Source organism: Tenrec ecaudatus, chromosome 9 (genome assembly GCF_050624435.1).
Source record: "Tenrec ecaudatus isolate mTenEca1 chromosome 9, mTenEca1.hap1, whole genome shotgun sequence".
Taxonomy (NCBI): Eukaryota; Metazoa; Chordata; class Mammalia; order Afrosoricida; family Tenrecidae; genus Tenrec; species Tenrec ecaudatus.
Genome location: NC_134538.1, coordinates 149390936 through 149411231, shown reverse-complemented (window position 1 = coordinate 149411231; position 20296 = coordinate 149390936). Strand labels below are relative to the sequence as shown.

The 20296-nt window shown below is 46.6% G+C and overlaps 1 protein-coding gene across 1 annotated transcript; it reads right to left on the bottom strand.

Moving 5' to 3' along the window:
* Positions 1-1584: 1584 nt before the first annotated feature.
* Positions 1585-19973, bottom strand: SSMEM1 (serine rich single-pass membrane protein 1). Its single transcript, XM_075557391.1, has 3 exons — positions 19791-19973; positions 5554-5611; positions 1585-2081 (listed from the first exon to the last, which is right to left on the bottom strand). Exons 1-3 carry the CDS (start codon positions 19971-19973, stop codon positions 1585-1587), a joined length of 738 nt encoding a protein of 245 aa, XP_075413506.1.
* Between the last annotated feature and the right edge of the window lie 323 nt (positions 19974-20296).

Genomic DNA, 20296 nt, shown 5'->3' with positions numbered 1-20296 from the left:
GTCATGCTTCCTCTGCCTCTGGTTTTCCGAGGTCCTCCTCCTCCCCCCGTTCGTAAACCCATCTGTACACTGAGCTCAACTGCTTCCCTCCCATGCCTTGTCTTCTGGCCCGGTGGTAGACCACAGAGACACGAAGGCAGTAAATCGTAGAGTTTCGGGGTGGCTGAGTGCAGATACGGGACAGAAAGAGACTTACAAGCAGATACCCTCATTACAATGTTAAGGGTGCTGAGGTAGAGGGGAGGACATGGTGCGTTCTGTCGGAGGGAACGAGTTGAAGGAGGGTGTCCGGGAGTAGAGTCTTCCTGGGAAAGGTGGAACTGAATCTCGACATCCGCCATTTGAGTAAGGCGAAGTCCCCACACATAAGCTAAGAGACCTCACCCCACATCCTGGATTCTAGTGGCCTGGGTCCAGTGGCTGGGTTCCCAGGTTGCACCCAGGTCTCTCTGTTGAGATCAGGGTCTGACTTTTGAATGTTGTCGCCTCTGGTCTCTCTCCCCATCCCTTTTTGTGTCCCACCAAAGACTTGGTGCTTTGTTTTAGGGTTCCGTCTTAATCCTATGCAGAAGACTCAGTCCTTTCCCAAGACTTTTATCCTCTTTTGAATTCTAGCCCAGGGACTAGTGTTCCTGCTGCTACAGCATGTCCTTGTTTTGCATCCCCCAGGGCTGCGGCCATGCGCAGAAGGGTCTGCAGAATGGCCACCCATCAGCTTAGGCCAGCCTAAATGCCCCACACCTGGGTCCACCACTTCACTGAAAGAAAAAAAAAATCAGCGCCAACCATTCCTGAGTTCTGGTCACCTTGCTGTGACCTTTGAACAACAACTGTGGATGGTCCACAGTCCAGCTGTCCTCGTGGTTCAGATGGTCTCCCCTCCCTGGTCTCTAGGAGTCAAGTCTTATTCCAGCTTCTCTGTCTCCTCCTCCTCCCCAGGACCATGCTGACATGTATGTAGCAATACATCCCTGTAATCACCTAGGAAACATGACAGTAGAGAGGATGGGTCATTCTACTCCAACTAACCCGTTGCCGTCAACTCCTGGAAACCTCATGGGCTACGGAGCGGAGATGCTCCCTGGGCTTTCTTGACCATGGTCTGAGGGAAGCAGATTGCCAGGAACCACCGAGCAGGTTCATAGTTTGAAGCAGACTGTTTGCACCATCTGTTGGCATCTATTCCAACTAACTTCACCCAATGGGCTCCTTGAGTCAGATCATCGAAATAGAGGAGTAAATGTAAATCATTTCTCAATAGAAATCATATATTTTCAAAGAAGTCCCTTGTTTGCATTGCAGACGTAAACAAAATACATACATGAAAAGACACAAAATATCTGCCCTGCGCCCTCTTTTGAGTAAACATCAGAGTTAGTGAAGAGCATTGATGCTCCAATGATGCCCAGAACAAATTCACCACCCTGCTTGGGGCCCAAGATTTGGCTGACCTTTCTACCTCCAGGGTTCCAAGTGCAGTTGTGGGCGGAGAGATTTTAATGTAAAAGCCTCCTCACCTAGATTTCTGGTGGTGTCGCATTTTATTCATCTCTTTCATTTGGCTTCGAGTAGAGTTGGTAAAACTCAAATTTTACTGAATTTGGTGCTAATGTCAACGATAGAATTTTCCTCTGGCACCCCTCCCTTCTTGGGGGTCGTTGCTGAAGAATCAGTCAGGAAATGGCGTGCCAACCACTCATTGGTTCTGAGGGCCTTACAATGGAGGCAGGGCCTTTCCCGGATCGGAGGACTTCCCTGATTCTTCGGCCTCTGCGTTGTTCTCCTCCTCCTGACACTGGCTGGTGATGGCTGGTGTTCCCGTGCGCTCTCCTTCCACGAAGAGGATCCAGAGTTGGTGTCTTCACTGTCACCGTCAGTAGTGTCACTGCCCGTATGGATCTGGTCCCTCTGGTTGAAATGAGAGTGTCGCCTGGCTCGTCTTCGTTCAAGGTAGGCATTAACCAAAGCCACTTCTGAGTCAGTGACGGGAGTCAGTTGGATATGCTTGCCTTTCTTCATTGTTTTCAGAGAGTCCCAGATAACATTTTTGCTGTGGGGCTTAAAGGAAGTTTCTTTACTATCTAAAAAGCAATGAAACAAATCAACAAGTTAGGTACATTCTTGGCGACCAAATCCCATGGGGCAGGTGAGTTTACTCTCAATGGCCATTTGCCCAGTCAACGCTTTTCCTCTGTCCTCTTCAGGGCTGGCACCTGACTGCATTGTCCAGCACCACACCCCACTGTCCACAGAGTGGTGGGATAGGGAAGGGCTTGACACCATCACTTTAGAAATTTTGTGGACTGTGATATAAGGTCATAAGGGAAAGATCCCAAACTATTTCAGAAAAGTTTTTTCCCCCTTTGCACCGAAATTTTGAGGATTCAGGTGTAATACGAATTTGATTTAGGTGGCAGTAAACTAAAATGCATCTCTCTGTGCAGTGTTGTGCAGAAGCTGCCCTGAACCACCTTACAAGAGCTGGTTGTCAAAAGCTTCAGGAATTATATGGGCAGCTATTAAAGCATGATTATTAAAAATTATATAAAAACAGTGTACTAAAAATGAAGTTGGGTGCATAAGCAAATATGATGAAGAAAGCTGATGGTGCCCAACTATCAAAAGATATAGCATCTGGGTCTTAAAGGCTTGAAGAGAAACAAGCGGCCATCTAACTCAGAAGCAACAAAGCTCACATGGGAGAAGCACACCAGCCTGTATGATTATGAGGTGTGGATAGAATCAGGTATCAGGCATCAGGCATCAAAGAACAAAAAATCATATTAGTGTGAATGAGAGGAGCGCGGCATGGAGACCCAAAGCCCATCTGTAGGCAACTGGACATCCCCTTACGGAAGGGTTGTGGGAAGGAGACAAGCCAGTCAGGGTGCAGTGTAGCACCGATGAAACATACAATTTCCCTCTAGTTCTTTAATGCCCCCCCCCAACTATCATGATCCCAATTCTACTTTACAAATCTGGCTAGACCAGAGGATGTACTCTGGTACAGATTAGAGCTGGAAACACAGGGAATCCAGGGCAGATAAACCCCTCAGGACCAATAATGAGAGTAGAGATACCAGGAGGGTAAGAGGAAGGTGGAGGAGAAAGAGGGAACTGATCACAATGATCTACATATAACCCCCTTCCTGGAGGGACGGACAACAGAAAAGTGGGGAAGGGAGACATAGGACAGTATAAGATATGTAAAAATAATAATAATTTATAAAGGATCAAGGGTTCATGAGGGAGGGAGGGAGAGAGGGAGGGAGCAAAATGAGGAGCTTATAACCAAGGACTCAAGTAGAAAGAAAATGTTTTGAGAATGATGATGGCAACAAATGTCCAAATGTGCTTGACACAATGGGTGTATGCATGGATTGTGATAAGAGTTGTATGAGCCACCAATAAAATGATTTATTTAAAAAATGAAGTTACTATACATCAGACCCATGATTTTCTAACGAGTTGCCTTTATTTGGTTATGATTTATGCTCTTGAGGTTATTTCTGTCTGTTGTGTCTCAAATACTCCAGCTTACTGCCATCGAATCGAGTCTAACTTGTGGTGAGCCTGCAGAGCAAGGGAGAACTGCCCCTGTGGGTTTTTGAGGCTGTAATTCTTGACAGAAGTAGAAAAGCCTCATCTTTTTCCGGAGGAGCATGTGGTTGTTTCGAACTACTGACTTTGGGGACAGCAGCCCAACATGTAATCACCACGCCACTTGGAACTCCTGTTGGAAGGGTTTATCTGGATGGTGGGAAATCTCCACAGCAGTGAGCTGCTACATATGCCGTCCCAGTTCCATGTCCAGAAACGTCATGTTGGTAAAACCTGAAATCCACCTTGGTGGAATACCTGCATCACGAAAATCAGCAAACACTCAAAATGTGAACGCGATGTGTGACTTTGATGGTCTAGGCTGCAGAAAGTGACAGAGAACATATTAATGAATGCAGGTGGCCTTCAAACATGTCATGTCAGTAGCCACTACATGTGAGTGAAAAATGTACTAAACATATGTAATACACACACGCATGCATTCCAGAGAGGCGCTGTTCAGCATTACTGGTACAGCATTGCTTTGAGGTTGTTTTGGGGAGGAGGGGAGAGTTTTTGTTTTGCTTTAATTCTAGTGAAAATAAGCACACTTGAACACACACCCATTCATCACTTCTACGAGTATGACTCAATGGCATCGGTTACATTCCTCACAGTGCGTTCCCAGTGTCACTCGCTGGACCCGCAGTGCTCCATCACCATTGATTTAGGTTCAAGACTCACTAAGCTTCCATGCTTCAGTATCACTGTCGACATCATTCTTGAAAAGCTCGCCAAAAGAGAATGTAGTCGATGCCGCTGAACTGGGCATGAGGAACTATTGGTGCATGTTCCATGGTGTACAGTCTCGACAACAACAGTAAAACAAGAAAAATTATCAAGGAAATGTGGCCCAGAGGAAGTTAGAGTGAGCGGCAGAAACAACTCAACAAATAAAAATTCCCTGTGAAGAAAATGCCTTGGGGTGTGGACTTTTTCTTATTGTCATCTTTCCCTAAATACAGATCTCGCCTATCACTCCTCTGCTATGGAAACCTTCCGGTGCCCCCCCCATTGTCCTCAAGAGTACACTCCAGGAAAGCCATCTCCTATCTGCCACCTGGGCCCCCACCTGCTCTGATCACGTCACCCCCAAGGAACTGCACCCCTTCCAATATCATGCCTTTGTTCACCTGTTCTTACTATACTTGGTAGGGACTTATGCCTTCATCCTTCAGCTAAATGGAACATCTTTTGGAAACCAGGATCGGGTCCTATGTGGCTCTGACCTCCTGGCAAGGACATAACTCAGTTCCTTGTGCTTGGTCGAGCTTAGGGCCTCGATATGATTGAAAGAGTGAATTGCATGATACATAAATTATGTGCCAATAAAACTGTTGGGGGGGTGGAGAAAAGACCACATTGCTCCCGGCAAATGTTCTTTACTAAATGAGCCAAACAGCCATTAACTATGAGACCAGAGGAGATGGGCAGTGCCAGTTCCCATCACTGAATGTTTTAATCAAGGAATCAATCGATCGATCCTGATCAAAAGCAGTGGAATCTGGAAAGGAGTCACAACTTCTTATAGAACCTAGAAAGTCTTCAAACTATGAGTCAAACTTATTTCCGGAAGTCATTTCTAAACCAAACAAATATTTCACTCAAAGTATTGAAGAAGATGATGCATGCAGCTCTTAGTACAGGGGTAGGAGAGTTCTGTAATGGTAGAATGCTGGGAAATGACAGTGAACTTGAACTCTGCCTACAGTCAGTTATGTCCCCTGGCAGCTCTGCACCGTTGTCATCTGCAGTCACGGGACATGAAGTGGACATTGACTCCTAGTGAGCAGAGAGTTCACCCCACAAGCCTGTGCAGATGTGGAGAGCTGGCTTTCCACAGTGAGTCCTCACGAGGGGCCTCCCAAATGGTTGTGGAGACCTGTTACATTTTCTTCCACCTGTTGGAAGCCTCTCATCACAGCCCAAGACCAAAGACTCACTAGTTCTCACCTTTACTTGCTGAAGTGCTTGTCCCGCTATCTTCTTCCCGTTTATTTTTCTCAGACATCTGTGTTGGAAATACAGATTAGTCACGGCGAGTCCCAGTTGGTTGTTTTTCGTTAATGTGTACTTGTTAAACATTATTGCCGCAGGCTCATCAACAATGTCTAATTTTAAACATTTGCTGCCATTCGATAATTATTTATTGTGTTTCTGTCTGTAGGGGCCCCCTTCAATTGCCTTTTAGCAAGACCAAAGCCTAGACGGTGGAAACTACCCAAATATTTTGAACCAAGCAAATTACAATAAGGTCTTGAGGAAAAATACTATCAACACGGTACCACCGGTTATGAAGCTTCCCTGGACCCGTTTATTTTATGCAGCAATTTGGTCTATGAACAAATCTGATAATATTCCAGATTACTTGAAATTACTTTTTTTTAAAAATCGCTTAATCAAGTCACACTACTGAGAGCTCTTTAAGTAAGATGTCGGATCCAAGAGATGCATGCTTTCAAGATCCTTGCCCGCATTTGTGTAATTAGGATCTCCCAGCCCCTTAAGAATGCTTTCTGTGTGTGAAATGTAACCATAATGTTCTGTCTGTAAATAGGTAACCAGAATGAGCAGCCTTCTTTGAATAGATATCATTTCAAACATTCTGCTCCCAAATTCCATAAGCGCATCTGTCAAATTCTCAGAAAATTATTGTAGAAAAAGGTACACACGCCAAGTCACTCTTTACACGTGTGTATTAAGCTCTTTAGAAACTTTCATAGCATCCCTGACACACAGTTCTTCAGGGTATCTACCTATCATCAGGGAATAATCACCCAGAGAAATATTTATCACGACATAATTTAAAATGTAGGCCAGCATAAAATTCAGAAGTGGGCAACGGCTAAGTAAATTAGACTACAGCCAGATGAGTGTGGTCATAAAAATTAGTATGAAAGAATGCTATAGCATTATAAAATTAATGCTAGGACAGGAAGGTAAGATTCAGGATGCAAATTTATTACGCCACATGACCTCAATTTAACGAAACATTTGAAAAGACAAAAGAGACCTGGAGAAATGCTCACAGTTAGCAAAGCTTGGCTCTTAGTAATGGAGCAGTGGGTCTGGGCTTGGGTTTGGGTTTTTCCTTCCAATGTTTCCAATTGTCCACAATTAGAGGTGGGGGGACTCATGCTTGGGTCTTCAGGACTACTACTCGGATCTCTGGTAAAATTTGATTTCTACAATGGCAGGCAAGCTTCTCTAACAGACATCTCTGCCTTTTCGGGTCATAGCAACCGTTCTCTGAAAATGCTGAGTCCTCTCTTAGGCTATCTCTGTTTAAAGAGTTCTTTAGGAGGGGCCTTGGATATTTTCAATGCAGTGTGTCAGAAGATGACTCCTAAAAGATCACATTTATAAGCCTGAACATTAGTCAACAACCAAACTCACTGCCATCGAGTTGATTCCAATCCACAGCGACCTTACAGGACAGGGTAGAACTGCCCCGGTGGGTTTCCAAGACTGTAACTCTTTACAGGAGTAGAAAGCCCCTCTTGCTCAAAGAGCAGCTGGTGGTTTCAAACGACTGTTACTGTGGTTATTATGAATTACGCTTCTGGGCTTCTTTTACCTAAACGTGACTATGATTGTTAGCTGCCATTAACTCCGCTCATGAAAAAGTCACAACTTTGAAAATCTTGTGGGCCAGTTCTACCTTGCACACATGGAGGAGCTCAGAGCCCAACTCCCCCTGATAACACCTAACAATAGCCAGCTTTGGGGTTTATGAACTAAAACCAAACTTAATCCCACCGCTTAAAATGTTAGTTTGATAAACATAATGATTTCATAATAATCTCCATACCGCTTATATTAAAAATGCTTAAGCTCCCTCCCAGCCCCCAAAACACAACACCAAACTCACTGCCTTCAAGTTAAATCTGACTCCCAGCGTCCCTATAGGACAGAGTAGAAGCCCTTTGTGTTTCTGAGACTGTAAGTCTGTCCAGAAAGAGAACCCCATCTTTCTCCCAAGGTCAAGGAGCAGCTCTCAACTGCCCGCCAAGGCTCCTTCCCTGCCCCAAATGACTTTCGTTCTTTCTCTTTTTACTGTTATTTATTTTGCATTATCCATGTGTTTTTATCTTAACAATTATGATGAATATGAATTCATAATTTTACATACACACATCCAAAGCAACCAAGAGACTTCCCCAAGATAAACTACATTGATTCCCACTGGACAACAGCCCCTGCCTGAAATGCCCAAGCTCTATCGTTCCCTCTTCCAGGAACACGATTCTGGAGATAACACTTGTTTCCCAAACTCACTCACTGCTCTTCCACCCCCCTTTGTTCTGTGTCTTTTTCTTCATTCACCCATAAAGATATTTCCCCCTTCGATCATTTCTGCAGGTTAGGAGCGTGGTAGTCGTGCTGCTGGGTGTCACTGGAAGTCTGTGCTTCAAGGTTTCCCAAGAGGATGCACTGAAGCCTGCAGCCTTTAGAATGGGGCTGCTGTCTCTCCCCTGCCCCCCAACCCCCAATAACTTTTTTAAAAGCATTTTAAAAAGAACTCAAAGTTTTCATATCATTGTTGCTACACCCTCAAAAAGGAATAGCTGGTTTGTTTTCTGTAATCTCTCATTATTTCTGTTCAATTCTTTGAATGGGATTTTCTCTCCTCTTACTCCCCACCACCACTTCTCTGCCAGTTTGTCATACGGTGGTGGCTTGAGTGTTGCTGGGATGCTGGAAGCGAGGTCATGGATATTCCAAACGCCAGCAGGGCCGCCCAAAGAGAACAGGTGTCTGCGGAGCTTCCAGACTAAAAACAGGCTACGAAGAAGGGGTGGGAGGCCCACTTCAGAGGTATTAGCCACAGGTCAAAGGGCACTCAAAATATGACTGAGGAAGAGCTACCTTCTCAAAGCACAGTCAAGCATACTGACATGGATGGAGTTAGGCCTGTGGAAGTCAAATCTTCTGGACCTTTATTGGCTGATGGACACAGCTTAACATGAGAAGAATCAGCTGCAAAAATTAATTACTAATCATCTTGGGATGTACAAAGTATGACTCTCAGAAAATTGTAAGATGGCAAAAACGGAAATGGAGTGCACAAAAATCGACATTCTAGGCATTATGAGTGTGCTGAAACGGACTGGTTTGGGGCATTTTGAATCGGAGAAGCATATGGCTTACTGTACTAGGAATGACGGACTCGAGAGGAATGCTGTCGCACGCATTGTGGAGAAGGACATTTGAAGAGCTATCGTGAAGCATAATGTCCCTGGTGACAGGATTATCTATATTCAAGGAAACCCAATCAATCCAAATGAAGCTCGAGACGGCATGATAGAATTTTGCAAGACCAAAGACTTCTTCATGGAAAATACCTTTTTTCAACAACACAAGACTGTACACATGGACTTCTCCAGATGGAACACACAGACATCAAATTGACTATGTCTGTGGGAAGACGATGGAGAAGCTCAGTATTAGCAGCTAAACCAGTCCAGGGATGGACAGTGGAACAAACCTCAATTGCTCAGATGTAAGTTCAATTTGAAGGTGAAGAAAATTAAACAAGTCCACGAGAGCCAAAATATGACCCTGCGTCTATTACACCTTAATTCCAAGAACATCTTAAGAGCAGATCGACACATTGAAGACCTAAGAGCTGTGGGGTGAAATCAAGAACACCATACATGAAGAAAGCAATAGGTCATTGAGAAGACAGGAAAGAAAAATCAGAACAGCACGGATGTCAGAAGAGATTCTGAAACTTGCTCAATCATAGAGTAGCTAAGGCATGTGGACAAAGTGATGAAGTCAAAGAGCTGAGTAGAAAATCTCAAAGGGCAGCTCAAGAAAAACAGGTCAAATATTATAATGGAATGTGCAAAGACTTATTTGCAATAATGAAAGATTCTATGGGCCAAATATTGGATGATGCAGGAAGTATCGAAAGAAGACAGAAAGAATACACAGAGTCCACTGTACCAAAAAGAACAAGTCGACATCCAACCATTTCAAGAGACAGCATATGAGCAAGGACCAAGGGTAGTAGAGGAAGACATTAAAGCTGTATTAAAAGCATTAGCCAAAAACAAGGCTCCAGGAATTGATGAAATACCAATGGAAATATTTCAACAAGCTGATGATGCACTGGTCTATGCCAGGAAATTTCTAAGATAACTACTTGGCCAACTGACTGGAAGAGATCCATATTTGTACTCATTCCAAAGAAAGGTGACCCAACAGAATGCTCCAGTTATAGGACAATATCATTAGTGTCACATGCAAGTAAAATGTTGCTGAAGATCATCCAACAACAGTTGCAGCAGTTACAGGTTGCTGCCAGGGGTTCAGGCTGGATTCAGAAGAGGATGTGGAACATGGGTTATCATTGGCTGAAAGCAGAGGATACCCAAAAGATATTTACTTGAGTTTTATTGTCCATACTGAGGCATCTGACTGTGTGGACCATAACAAACTGGACAGTGTTGAGAAGAATGGGAATCTCAGGACACTACCTTGTGATCACGAAGAGCCTGTACACAGAACAAGAGGCAGTCGTGCAAGAAGAACAGGGGCACCGCGCATGGTTTAAAATCAGGAAAGATGTACATCAGGGTTGTATCCTTTCACCATACTTAGTCAATCTGTGTGCTGAGCAAATCATCCGAGAAGCTGGGTTATATGTAGAGGAATGTGGCATCGGGTTTGAAGGAAGGTGTATTAACAACCTGTGACATGTAGATGACACGGCCTTTCTTGCTGACCATGAGGAGGGCTGGAAGCTCTTGCTGATGAAGATCAAGGAGGGCAGCCTTCAGGATGCATTACACTTCAATGTAAAGAAAACAAAAATCCTCACCACTGGACCAGTAGGAAGCATCATGATTAACAGAGAAAACAAATGGAAGCTATGAAGGGTTTCTTCTTGCTTGGATCCGCAATCAATGCTCATAGAAGCAGCAAGCAAGGTATCAAACAAGGCATTGAACTCGGTGAATCTGCTGTTTCCTTGAGTGCTGGAAAGCAGGGAGGTGACTTTGGGCAGGAAGGTAAGCCAGACTTTTCAATCACCTCACATGCATGTGAGCGTTGTATTTGGAAGAAGGAAGACTGAACAAGAATGAATGCATCTGAATCATACTCTTGGTACAGAATATTGAAAGTACTGTGGGTTGCCAAAAGAAAAAAACACAAATCTGCTTTGGAAGAAGTACAGCCAGAATTCTCCTTAGAGGCAAAGATGGCGAGAAGCTTGGAGAAGAAGGACGTCGCGCTTGGAAAGTGGCGTGGCAGAAACAAAGAGGAAGACTTTCAACACGGTGGCCTGACACGGTGTCTGCACTGACGGGCTCACACATCAGAACGAGTGTGAGGCTGGCACAAGACCGGGCAGGGTTCTGTTCTGTTGTACATACAGTTGGCACCGATTGGACAGCACACTTTTGTAATGGGGAGGGGAGGTGTTCACCACCTGTGGGACGTAGACATCACCCCTGACGGCAAGTTTCCACAGCTGATGCCATGTCCAGTGCCCAGAATGGGTGCATCAAGCTCGGTGAAATCATACGAACTGCGGGCACCCAACGCATGTTATCAGCTGTCTTTGCATGTGGCTTGGTTGGTTGGAAAAACAGCAGTACCACCTCTACCCACCCCCGCCCCCACCCTCAAAGGGCAGCGTAGAGAGTTGGGCTATAGGAGACTTAACAGGTAGCATGGTTGCCTCTCTTCTGCCGCTAAATAGCTCTATGAGTTCACTAAACCACTCACTGCCTCCGAAGTTACACTTCCACATGCAAAAGGGGCAGGGGCGGGGAGGGCGGTCCGACTAGCATTCTCTGGAAAAATACCACCACCGGCAGTCTAAATAAACACACACGCGGTGTTTAAAGTCTGTGAATGCAAAGGGGTAAGTGCATCTTAGAAAGTAGCACACCCAGAGGAAATTGGGGTGCTCCACGCTTGAGGATAATCACCACCACATTTCCATCACATTGCTGTCATCACTTCAAGATTTGTAAATAAAGGCTCATAGTTTAGCAGAGAAAATGGAGTTCAAAGTGAAGGGAAAATTCCATCCTTCTTGACTAACCCACTGTGGGCTCAGATTTCAAATCTGGGACCCTTGAGAAGAAGCAGTCCAGCTGATTGAAGCCGCCATCAGGACGCAAGGTGAAAGCCGAAACCTCTCAGATAATTAAGGTTCTGATCCACACTGACTAGATGTAATTCAACATTTCAAACGAGGCTTCCAAGCAAACAAACCATACAGGAGTGGGACGGGGGCTACTCTCCAATCTGCTACAAATCCGTCGTATGACATTAAACAAGTCATTGAATTTCTGGGGGGCTTTTTCAATTGACAGAAAGGGGGGATAACAGTGTCACGTTTAGGTCACATGGAGTCACATCTGACTCCAGGTGACGCTCTGGACAACAGAATGAAATTCTTCCGGGGCCTGCACTGTTCTCACACTCACTGCTATGTCTGAGCCCTCTGTGGCAGCGGCGCTGTCAACCTGTCTGCTGGAAGGTCTGCCTTTTTGCCACTGACCCTCTAGGGCCACCTTACTGTCTACAGAGAGGACGCAGGCCCACCTGTTCGCCTGCGGTCCTTGCAGCTTGGGGATCCGTGACTCCAAAGAGCTGAGGTGAGCAAGAAAGCCCAGGAAGAGCTGAGACCTCCCAAGTGGGTTCATGAGGAAATGGCCTGTGATCAATTTCAATTTTGGGTTAATTTTCTAAAGGAGCTTTTCCTGCCAGGTTCAACAAATTCAATATACTTAGCTAGGGTGGCTCAGTTGCCCATAAGCTATCGCTATTTTAAAATCTGCCTTTGGCAGAGTATGTGCCTTGAGAAGCCTTTAGGACTTTGGCAGAATCTCATTCTTGGGGAAGAGGGGGAGAACTCTTGCTTATCCAGCTCCATAGGCATTGCAAATCTTCCCCTCTCCGTCTTGGGGTGATATAGAGCATTCAGTCTAGCTGATCCTTGCCAGGCCAGGGTTCTGGCTGTAATGCTAAGTGATGGTGGTTTGATTAATCAGCAGCCCAGGATTAATGGCCAGTCTGGATTCCAAGCCAGCAACTTAGAAGAGCTCAGTTACCCACCATGATATTGGAGGAAGACAGGTCTAAAGAATGGGCTCTTTTCTGGGGTCTTAAAGGCTTGAAGGTAAACAAGCGGCCATCTGGCTCAGAAGCAACAAAGTCCACATGGAAGAAGCACACCAGCCTGTGTGACCACGAGGTGCTGAAGGGATCAGTTATGAGGCATCAAAGAACAAAAATGCATATCATTGTGTGCTCACCTCTCTGATACGACTGCTGAAGACAAAAGGATACATAAGCAAATGTGGCGAAGAAAGCTGATGGTGCCCGGCTATCAAAAGATATAGCATCTGAGGTCTTAAAGGCTTGAAGGTAAACAAGCGGCCATCTAGCTCAGAAGCAACAAAGCCCACATGGAAGAAGCACACCAGCTTGTGCGATCACAAGGTGTCAAGGTATTAGGCATCATCAGAACAAAAAATCTTACCAAAGTGAATGAGGTGGGGAATGCGGAGTGGAGACCCAAAGCCCATCTGTAGGCCACTGGACATCCCCTTACAGAAGGGTCTTGGGGAGGAGACAAGCCAGTCAGGGTGTGATGTAGCAACAATGAAAAATACAACTTTCCTCTAGTTCCTAACTGCTTCCTCACCCCCACCCACTGTCATGATCCCAATTCTACCTAGTGCCTGGTCTTGGCAAAAGGGACTCCATTTTGAATCCGGTGCCTTCAGCTTGGCTCTCAGAATTCACCTCTCATAGACCTCCCTTTCACTGACCTCCCTCTCACTGATCTCCCCCTCCCCTGCTCAACCTTCAAATTCCTGGAGCCGGCTCCTCCTGGAGCCAGAATGTTTTCTGAAGATATGCACACTCCACTCTAGCCGTCCTTGGCATATAGACAAGGTCAAAGAACTTCTCCCTTCTGAAGCACCTGTGTGCACAGATCCTCCCCAGCTTGGACCCTTCCCAGCTGTGCCTGCCAGCAGGGGTATAACAACCGCAGCCTAAATTTCCCAAAGCGTGGTTTCAATAGCTCAATTCCCTGAGTTGCTGAATCCGCCCGCAAGTCTCCCAATAAAGCCTGCTTCTAAATTTTGCCGATTGGATCTTCGTTTCTGTTTCGCACCCCAAAATTCCTTACATTCTTGGTGCCGAAACCCGAGATAGGGGTACGGCTCCCCCCCCCTCCTTTGGGGGTCCCCTGAGAGCCCTCCTATCTCCCCAAATCTCCAGGACCTTTAGGCGCGGCACCCGGAATAGGCGTGTGGCTACCCTCTCCTTTGGGGGTCCCCTGAGAGCTCCCCTATCTCCTTGCATTCCACGCTTGGACGTGTTCAAACCAGTTTACGGCTGCCCCAGTGAGTCTCTCTCTCTCCCGCACTCTCTCTCTCCCTCTTCCACACTCTTTCTCTATCTTCCTCTCACTCCCTTCCGGCTTGGTTTCGGCTTTTGAGCTCTGCTGGAGTTTCCCGTCCGAGACGTGGCCACACCGGGAATTCTCCTTCCGCAGACCCCAGGAGCCGCTGCCAGAGAGTGATTGTCTTTGAGACGTCTTGTCAATCCCTCTCCCTCCTTTGCCTCCGTCCTAGGCAGGACTCACTGGGGATGCCTGGGAGTCTCCTGCCTAGACCTGCTGACCAGAAAGCTGAAACCTTGTCTCTGCTCACTCCCTCTGACTCTCACCAAGGCGCCAGGCGCCCCCCCTCACACTGAACTAACTCTCAGAGGGTTAGCCTAGGAATGTTTCACCTGGCTGTGTGTTACCTATTCACACCTCTGCGGTGTCTGTAAGCTGAATCTCTTTGTCTTCTCCTCCCTCTCGCACCATGGGCGCTGGGCAGTCCAAAATTGACCCATTGACTCCACTGGGCTGTCTCTTAAAAAACTTCTCTAGCCTGGGGTAAACTCAGACCTTGCTAAAGAAAAAGCTTGTTTTTCTCTCGCAAGTTGCCTGGCCTCAATATCGTCTTGATAATCAGTCTCATTGGCCCCCGACTGGCACTTTCAATTTCACAATTCTACGGGACCTGGACAATTGCAGTAGGAGGACTGGTAAGGATTCTGAAGTCTCCTATGTGCAGGATTTTTGGGACTTGCGTTCCCCCCTCCTACCCCAGCTCTGTAGCGACTGTTCCACCCATCAAATCCTCTTAGCACAGCCCCCCCAAACCAGTACCCCACCACTCTCGAGGAACTACCCGAACTCCTCAGCGTGCCGCTCTCACCGCCTTACCAGTCCCCTCCACCCTCCTCGCAGCCTGACCAGTCCCTATCCTCGCCAATCAATTTCAAAAGCTCTCCCCTATCCTCTCCGGTAGCTGCTCACACTCTTTCCCACAACCCTCCTGCTGCCCTCTGCCCACTGAGGAAGTTGCAGGCCAGGAGGGACTCGTCCGGGCCCATGTTCCTTTTTCTTTGCAGGATCTACCACAAATAAAAACCCGTCTGGGCTCTTTCTTGGCAGACCCCTCTAAGTTTATTAAAGAATTTACCTATATTTCCCAAACGTATGATTTAACCTGGCATGACATCCAAGTAATCTTCGCTTCCACCCTAACCTCTGAGGAATACGCAAAGGTGACCAAGGCCGGAAGCCAGGTAGCAGACAAAGACCACACCATTAATCCAGACGTCCCTCTGGGGGCTCACGCCATCCCACTAGAGGACCCCGGTTGGAATTACCAACCCTTCCGGGAGTCTGACCTCCCAAATAGAAATCTCATGCTTAGGTATGTCCTCAGGGGCCTGGAAACAGTCTCCAATAAAGTAGTTAGTTACGACAAGCTGAGAGAAGTTACACAAAAGGCAGAAGCCGGCTCTTTTCCTTAACCGCCTCCAGGAGGCGCTCACCAAATACACCCGTTTAGACCCAGAGTCTAAGAGCGGGGCTTCTGTTCTAGCCTCCCACTTCATCTCTCAGTAGCCCCTGACATCAGAAAGAAGCTAAAAAAAGGCTGAGGGGGCCCTGAGACCCTATACAGGATCTGGTAAAAATGGCATTTAAAGTCTTTAATGCCCTAGAGGAGACAGCTGAGGCCACTCTCCAGGCAAGGGTCCAACAAATAGTTAAGCTCCATTCCCAAGTCCTGATAGCAGCCCTAAGGCCGGCAGGTAATCCCATCCATCGCTGTGCTCCCCAGGGGAGTCAGCGCCTACCGCCTGGAGCCTGCTTCAAATGTGGCTACAACAGCCACTGGGCAAAGGCTTTCCCCAATCCCAAGCCTCCTACCAAACCATGCCCACGGTGCAAATGGCCAGGCCACTGGAAGTCGGACTGCCCGACCCTGGCTCTGCCCCCGGCCCTGCAAAGCTGAGGCGCCGAGATCCAGGAAACTCCAGGCACAGAGCTGCAAGGTAGGGAGCTGCTGGGGTTTATGGACTGAAGAGGCCCTGGCTCCTGACTCCGGTAACCCTCGCGAGCCCAGGGTCACGCTCCAGGTAGCAGGTATGGGGGCTACCTATTCTGTAGCCTGATCAGTGCTGCAGTGGTCCCCATCACCCCTGTGGTCTCTAACCCCTACACTCTCCTTTCCCAAATCCCTGCAAGCACTACCCACTCTACCTTCCTGCATCTCAAAATGCTTTCTTTACTGTTCCTATTCACCCAGACTGCAAGTTCCTGTTTGCACTCACATGACATGATCCTGTTACTGACTTAGCCCAACAACTGTCCCACTCCTCGCTCAGTATGCTTTTTATCTCCTACTTACACTCCAACTTACACTGATCAGGAAAACACCCAGTATTGCTCTCTTCCTCAACGAAAAGAGTGGGTACACAAATAGAACTTACTCATTCTCCCAAAGTTACAACAGGAAACAATCATCACCGATATTCACAATCTCTATACATCAGACCAAAATCTCTCTACAAGTTTCTAACCCCCATATTTCACCCCACTGGACTGTGGAGCACTATCAACACAGTACATGCAAAAGGCAACATCTGTGCCCTCTCCAATAGCCAGGGAGCTCAACACCCTTGTAAACAGCTCCACCAGATGCGAGGGCACCTACTGGGACAGGACTGGCAGATAGACTTTACCCACATGCCAAAGCATAAGTGGTTGAAATATCTCCTCAGTATGGTTGACACATTTTCAGGACGGATCGAAGCCCTTCCCACCTCCTGAGAGTGCAAGGATAGTCGCTGCTCACCTTCTTCAAGACATCATTCCTCGTTTTGGCCAGCCTGCTTCAATTCAGTCGGACAACGGCCCAGCCTTCATATCTAAGGAGCAGCAGGCAGTTAGCACCTCACTGGGCATCTGCTGGAAACTCCACGCAGCCTACCACCCCCAGTCTCCTGGTAAGGTTGAGCGAGCTAACGGTCTCATAAAACAACAGCTCACCAAACTCTCACTTGAACTTCGGCTGTCCTGGCCTCAACTTTTACCTCTTGCTCTTACTACGAAAGACCTTTCCTTTTCTCGCCTCTTCCTCCGCTAGCTTCGTACCTTCCATACTTGTCCTTGCTCCGCAACCTTCTTAGACATCCAACCAGAAAACACTCAAGTGCCCTTTTGCTACTCCACAGACATGTAATGTCACCCAAATCCCCTCCAAACCACCAACAGCCCAGAAGGATTTTTCTTTGGATGTAACTATACACTCGCTAAGCATTTGAACATCAGTTCCACCTCTACCCTTTGTGCCTGCCCGTCACTCTGGTTCCGCAGCTCACTACATACACTCCGGCTAAGTTCCAGGACAAATACATCCAGGTATACAGTTGCCGTACTAAAGGAGCAGTTTTTCTCCTGATAGCAGTGGGCATCTCCTTAGCCTCAGCAGCAGGTGCAGTAGGACTCAGCGGCGGGACCCTTGGACACTATCATGACAGCAGACAAGTTATCCGCACGCTTCCAGCTGGCAGTCAATGCCTCTGCCGAGTCTCTAGCCTCCCTGAAGAAACAAATAACCTCTCTTGCCCAAGTTGCCTTGCAGGACCACTGTGCTTTAGACCTCATCACGGCTGAAAAAGGAGGAACTTGCCTCTTCCTCCAAGAGAAATGCTGTTGTTACATCAATGAGTGGGGAATTGTGGAAACTAGAGTCCAGACCCTCAAGCTAAACCATAAGCTGCAAAACACCAGATTCAGAACAGACGAATCCTCTTCCTGGTGGAACTCTTCTCTGTACTCCTTCCTAGCCCCCCATACTAGGACCCATAATTTTAATTATAATTTTGCTTCTAATTGCCCCTTGTCTCATCCAGCTCCTGCAAAACCGGCTCCACGAGATCACCCGTATAGCAGTCCACCAGATGATGCTGTAGCAATACCAGCCTCTCCACCCTATGTCAGGCCAGGCACTCCAGTACTCTGCCTAAAATCCCCTCCCTGGTATGAGTTTGTCGTCCTCATGTCCACAGGAAGAAGTTACAGAAGAGACTGACTCCGCCCCTTTTCACTATAAAGCAGAGTTGGATATGCGTGGTCTTGGCAAAAGGGACTCCATTTTGAATCCGGTGCCTTCAGCTTGGCTCTCAGAATTCACCTCTCATAGACCTCCCTTTCACTGACCTCCCTCTCACTGATCTCCCCCTCCCCTGCTCAACCTTCAAATTCCTGGAGCCAGATGTTTTCTGAAGATATGCACACTCCACTCTAGCCGTCCTTGGCATATAGACAAGGTCAAAGAACTTCTCCCTTCTGAAGCACCTGTGTGCACAGATCCTCCCCAGCTTGGACCCTTCCCAGCTGTGCCTGCCAGCAGGGGTATAACAACCGCAGCCTAAATTTCCCAAAGTGCGGTTTCAATAGCTCAATTCCCTGAGTTGCTGAATCCACCCGCAAGCCTCCCAATAAAGCCTGCTTCTAAATTTTGCCGATTGGATCTTTGGTTCTGTTTCGCACCCCAAAATTCCTTACACCTAGCAAGTTTGGCTAGACCAGAGGATGTACACTGGTACAGATGGGAACTGGAACCACAGTCCAGGGTGGGTGGTCCCCTCAGGACAAGTGGTGTGAGTGGCAATATTGGGAGGGCATAGGGAGGATGGGTTGGAAAGGGGGAACCGATTTCAGGGGTCTACATGTGACCTCCTCCCTGGGGGACATACAACATAAAAGTGGGTAAAGGAAAACGTGGGACAGGGCAAGATATGACAAAATAATAATCTATAAATTATCAAGGGTTCAGAAGGGAGGGGGAGTAGGGAGGGAGGGAGAAAAGTGAGGACCTGATGGTAGGGGCTTGGATGGAGAGCAAATGTTTTGAGAATGATGAGGGCAACGAGTGTACAAATGTGCTTTACACAATTGATGTATGTATGGATTGTGATAGGAGTTGTATGAGCCCCTAATAAAATGATAAAATAAAATAAAAAGAATAGGCTATCCCCTTCCTAGGAGGACGGTATTTATTCCCCGCTAGTGGGTGGTCTAGACCATGACTTTCCTTCTGCTGAGTTTAATTCTGCATCTTACAGCACCCAGAGCCTCTTTTTGAAAACTCCTCCAACCCTACAACATGTCACCTAGAAATACAAAGATAACTTTTATAGGATGATCACAAAGGTGGATTTGGGGGTGGTTGTCCAATAGAGAAGTTGATTCTGGCATTCCATGGTATGTGGACAAACTGACACGCTACCTATCCGCAAAGGGCAGACATTTTAAAGCTGAGGATGCAACCACAAGACAAATAGCAGTCATAAAAAAGGGTGCTGTGTGAATGGTGAAGAAAACAGGATATTAAATACCAATTTGTGTACAAATAAGAGAGTTAGAGATAAATGGCAGGGAAGGAAATTTTACAAAAAGAAAGAAAACCTAGAAGAATGTACTCCAAAGCATTAACAAGGGTTATCTCTGAGTAATAGGATGGCTGACGTGGAAAGCTTTGCTTAGGTTCTCGACAATAAGATTGGAGTATTTTAACTGGAAAATGAACTTTGAAAAAGGATCGTTTCATCAAATATAGTGACTTTATTTCATGGACAATCCCTAGCATATAGTAACCTGTTGATGTCCAATCAATTCTGACTCATATCAACCCAACAGGACAGAAGAGAACTGGCTCACCTGATTCCTAAGCCCGGGGATTCTTACCACTGACCTGTGGGCGAGCCGTGGACTGCTTAACCACGGTGCCGCCAGAGCACCTTGCAGACATACAGTAAACATATTCTTTAAAATGAACAACAAAAAAAGGATATCCTACCCAGACAGAAGTCCTCGAGAAAAACATCAGGACAAAGATGATGATAAAATACCAAAGCAGGAAGCTCCCTATTGTCCCGCAGGAGTCATCTTTGTGGCATTCATTCTCCTGGTTGGGAAGGTAAAAAGTTAAAGGTTTGGGAGGTTGGTCAGCTTCCCAAAATAAAGAAAAAAGGTCTCCCATGATGGTGTCTTGCTTGAAAACGAAGAAAACATGCTCCCAGAAATGAGGGCGATTGGGAAGTGTCTTATTCCATAGTGTTTGACAACTGCCTTGGCAACCTATTATGACATAACGCGTTAGCAACGGTGACAGGAACGGACCAACGCTCCGTAGACATTTAAAACGTTCCTGGAAGAATTGAGCTGAATCACTCCTATGAAAGATGATGGCATTTTCCCCTGTACCTTTATAATTGGTGCCATTACCTTTATATTTTTGTTTTCCTTCTTGAAACTTCTTTGCAAAACACCATTGTAAATTACGTTGTACGAGCTACTGCCAAG

What these genes read in the sequence shown, in the direction of transcription:
- SSMEM1 (XM_075557391.1), bottom strand. Translation starts at nt 19,973, where the DNA reads ATGGGAGACCTTTTTTCTTTATTTTGGGAAGCTGACCAACCTCCCAAA. An exon ending in TCTCGAGGACTTCTGTCTGG is followed by an intron (nt 5,612 to 19,790) that starts GTAGGATATCCT and finishes TTTCCAACACAG; the next exon opens with ATGTCTGAGAAAAATAAACG. An exon ending in AAGCACTTCAGCAAGTAAAG is followed by an intron (nt 2,082 to 5,553) that starts GTGAGAACTAGT and finishes ATTGCTTTTTAG; the next exon opens with ATAGTAAAGAAACTTCCTTT.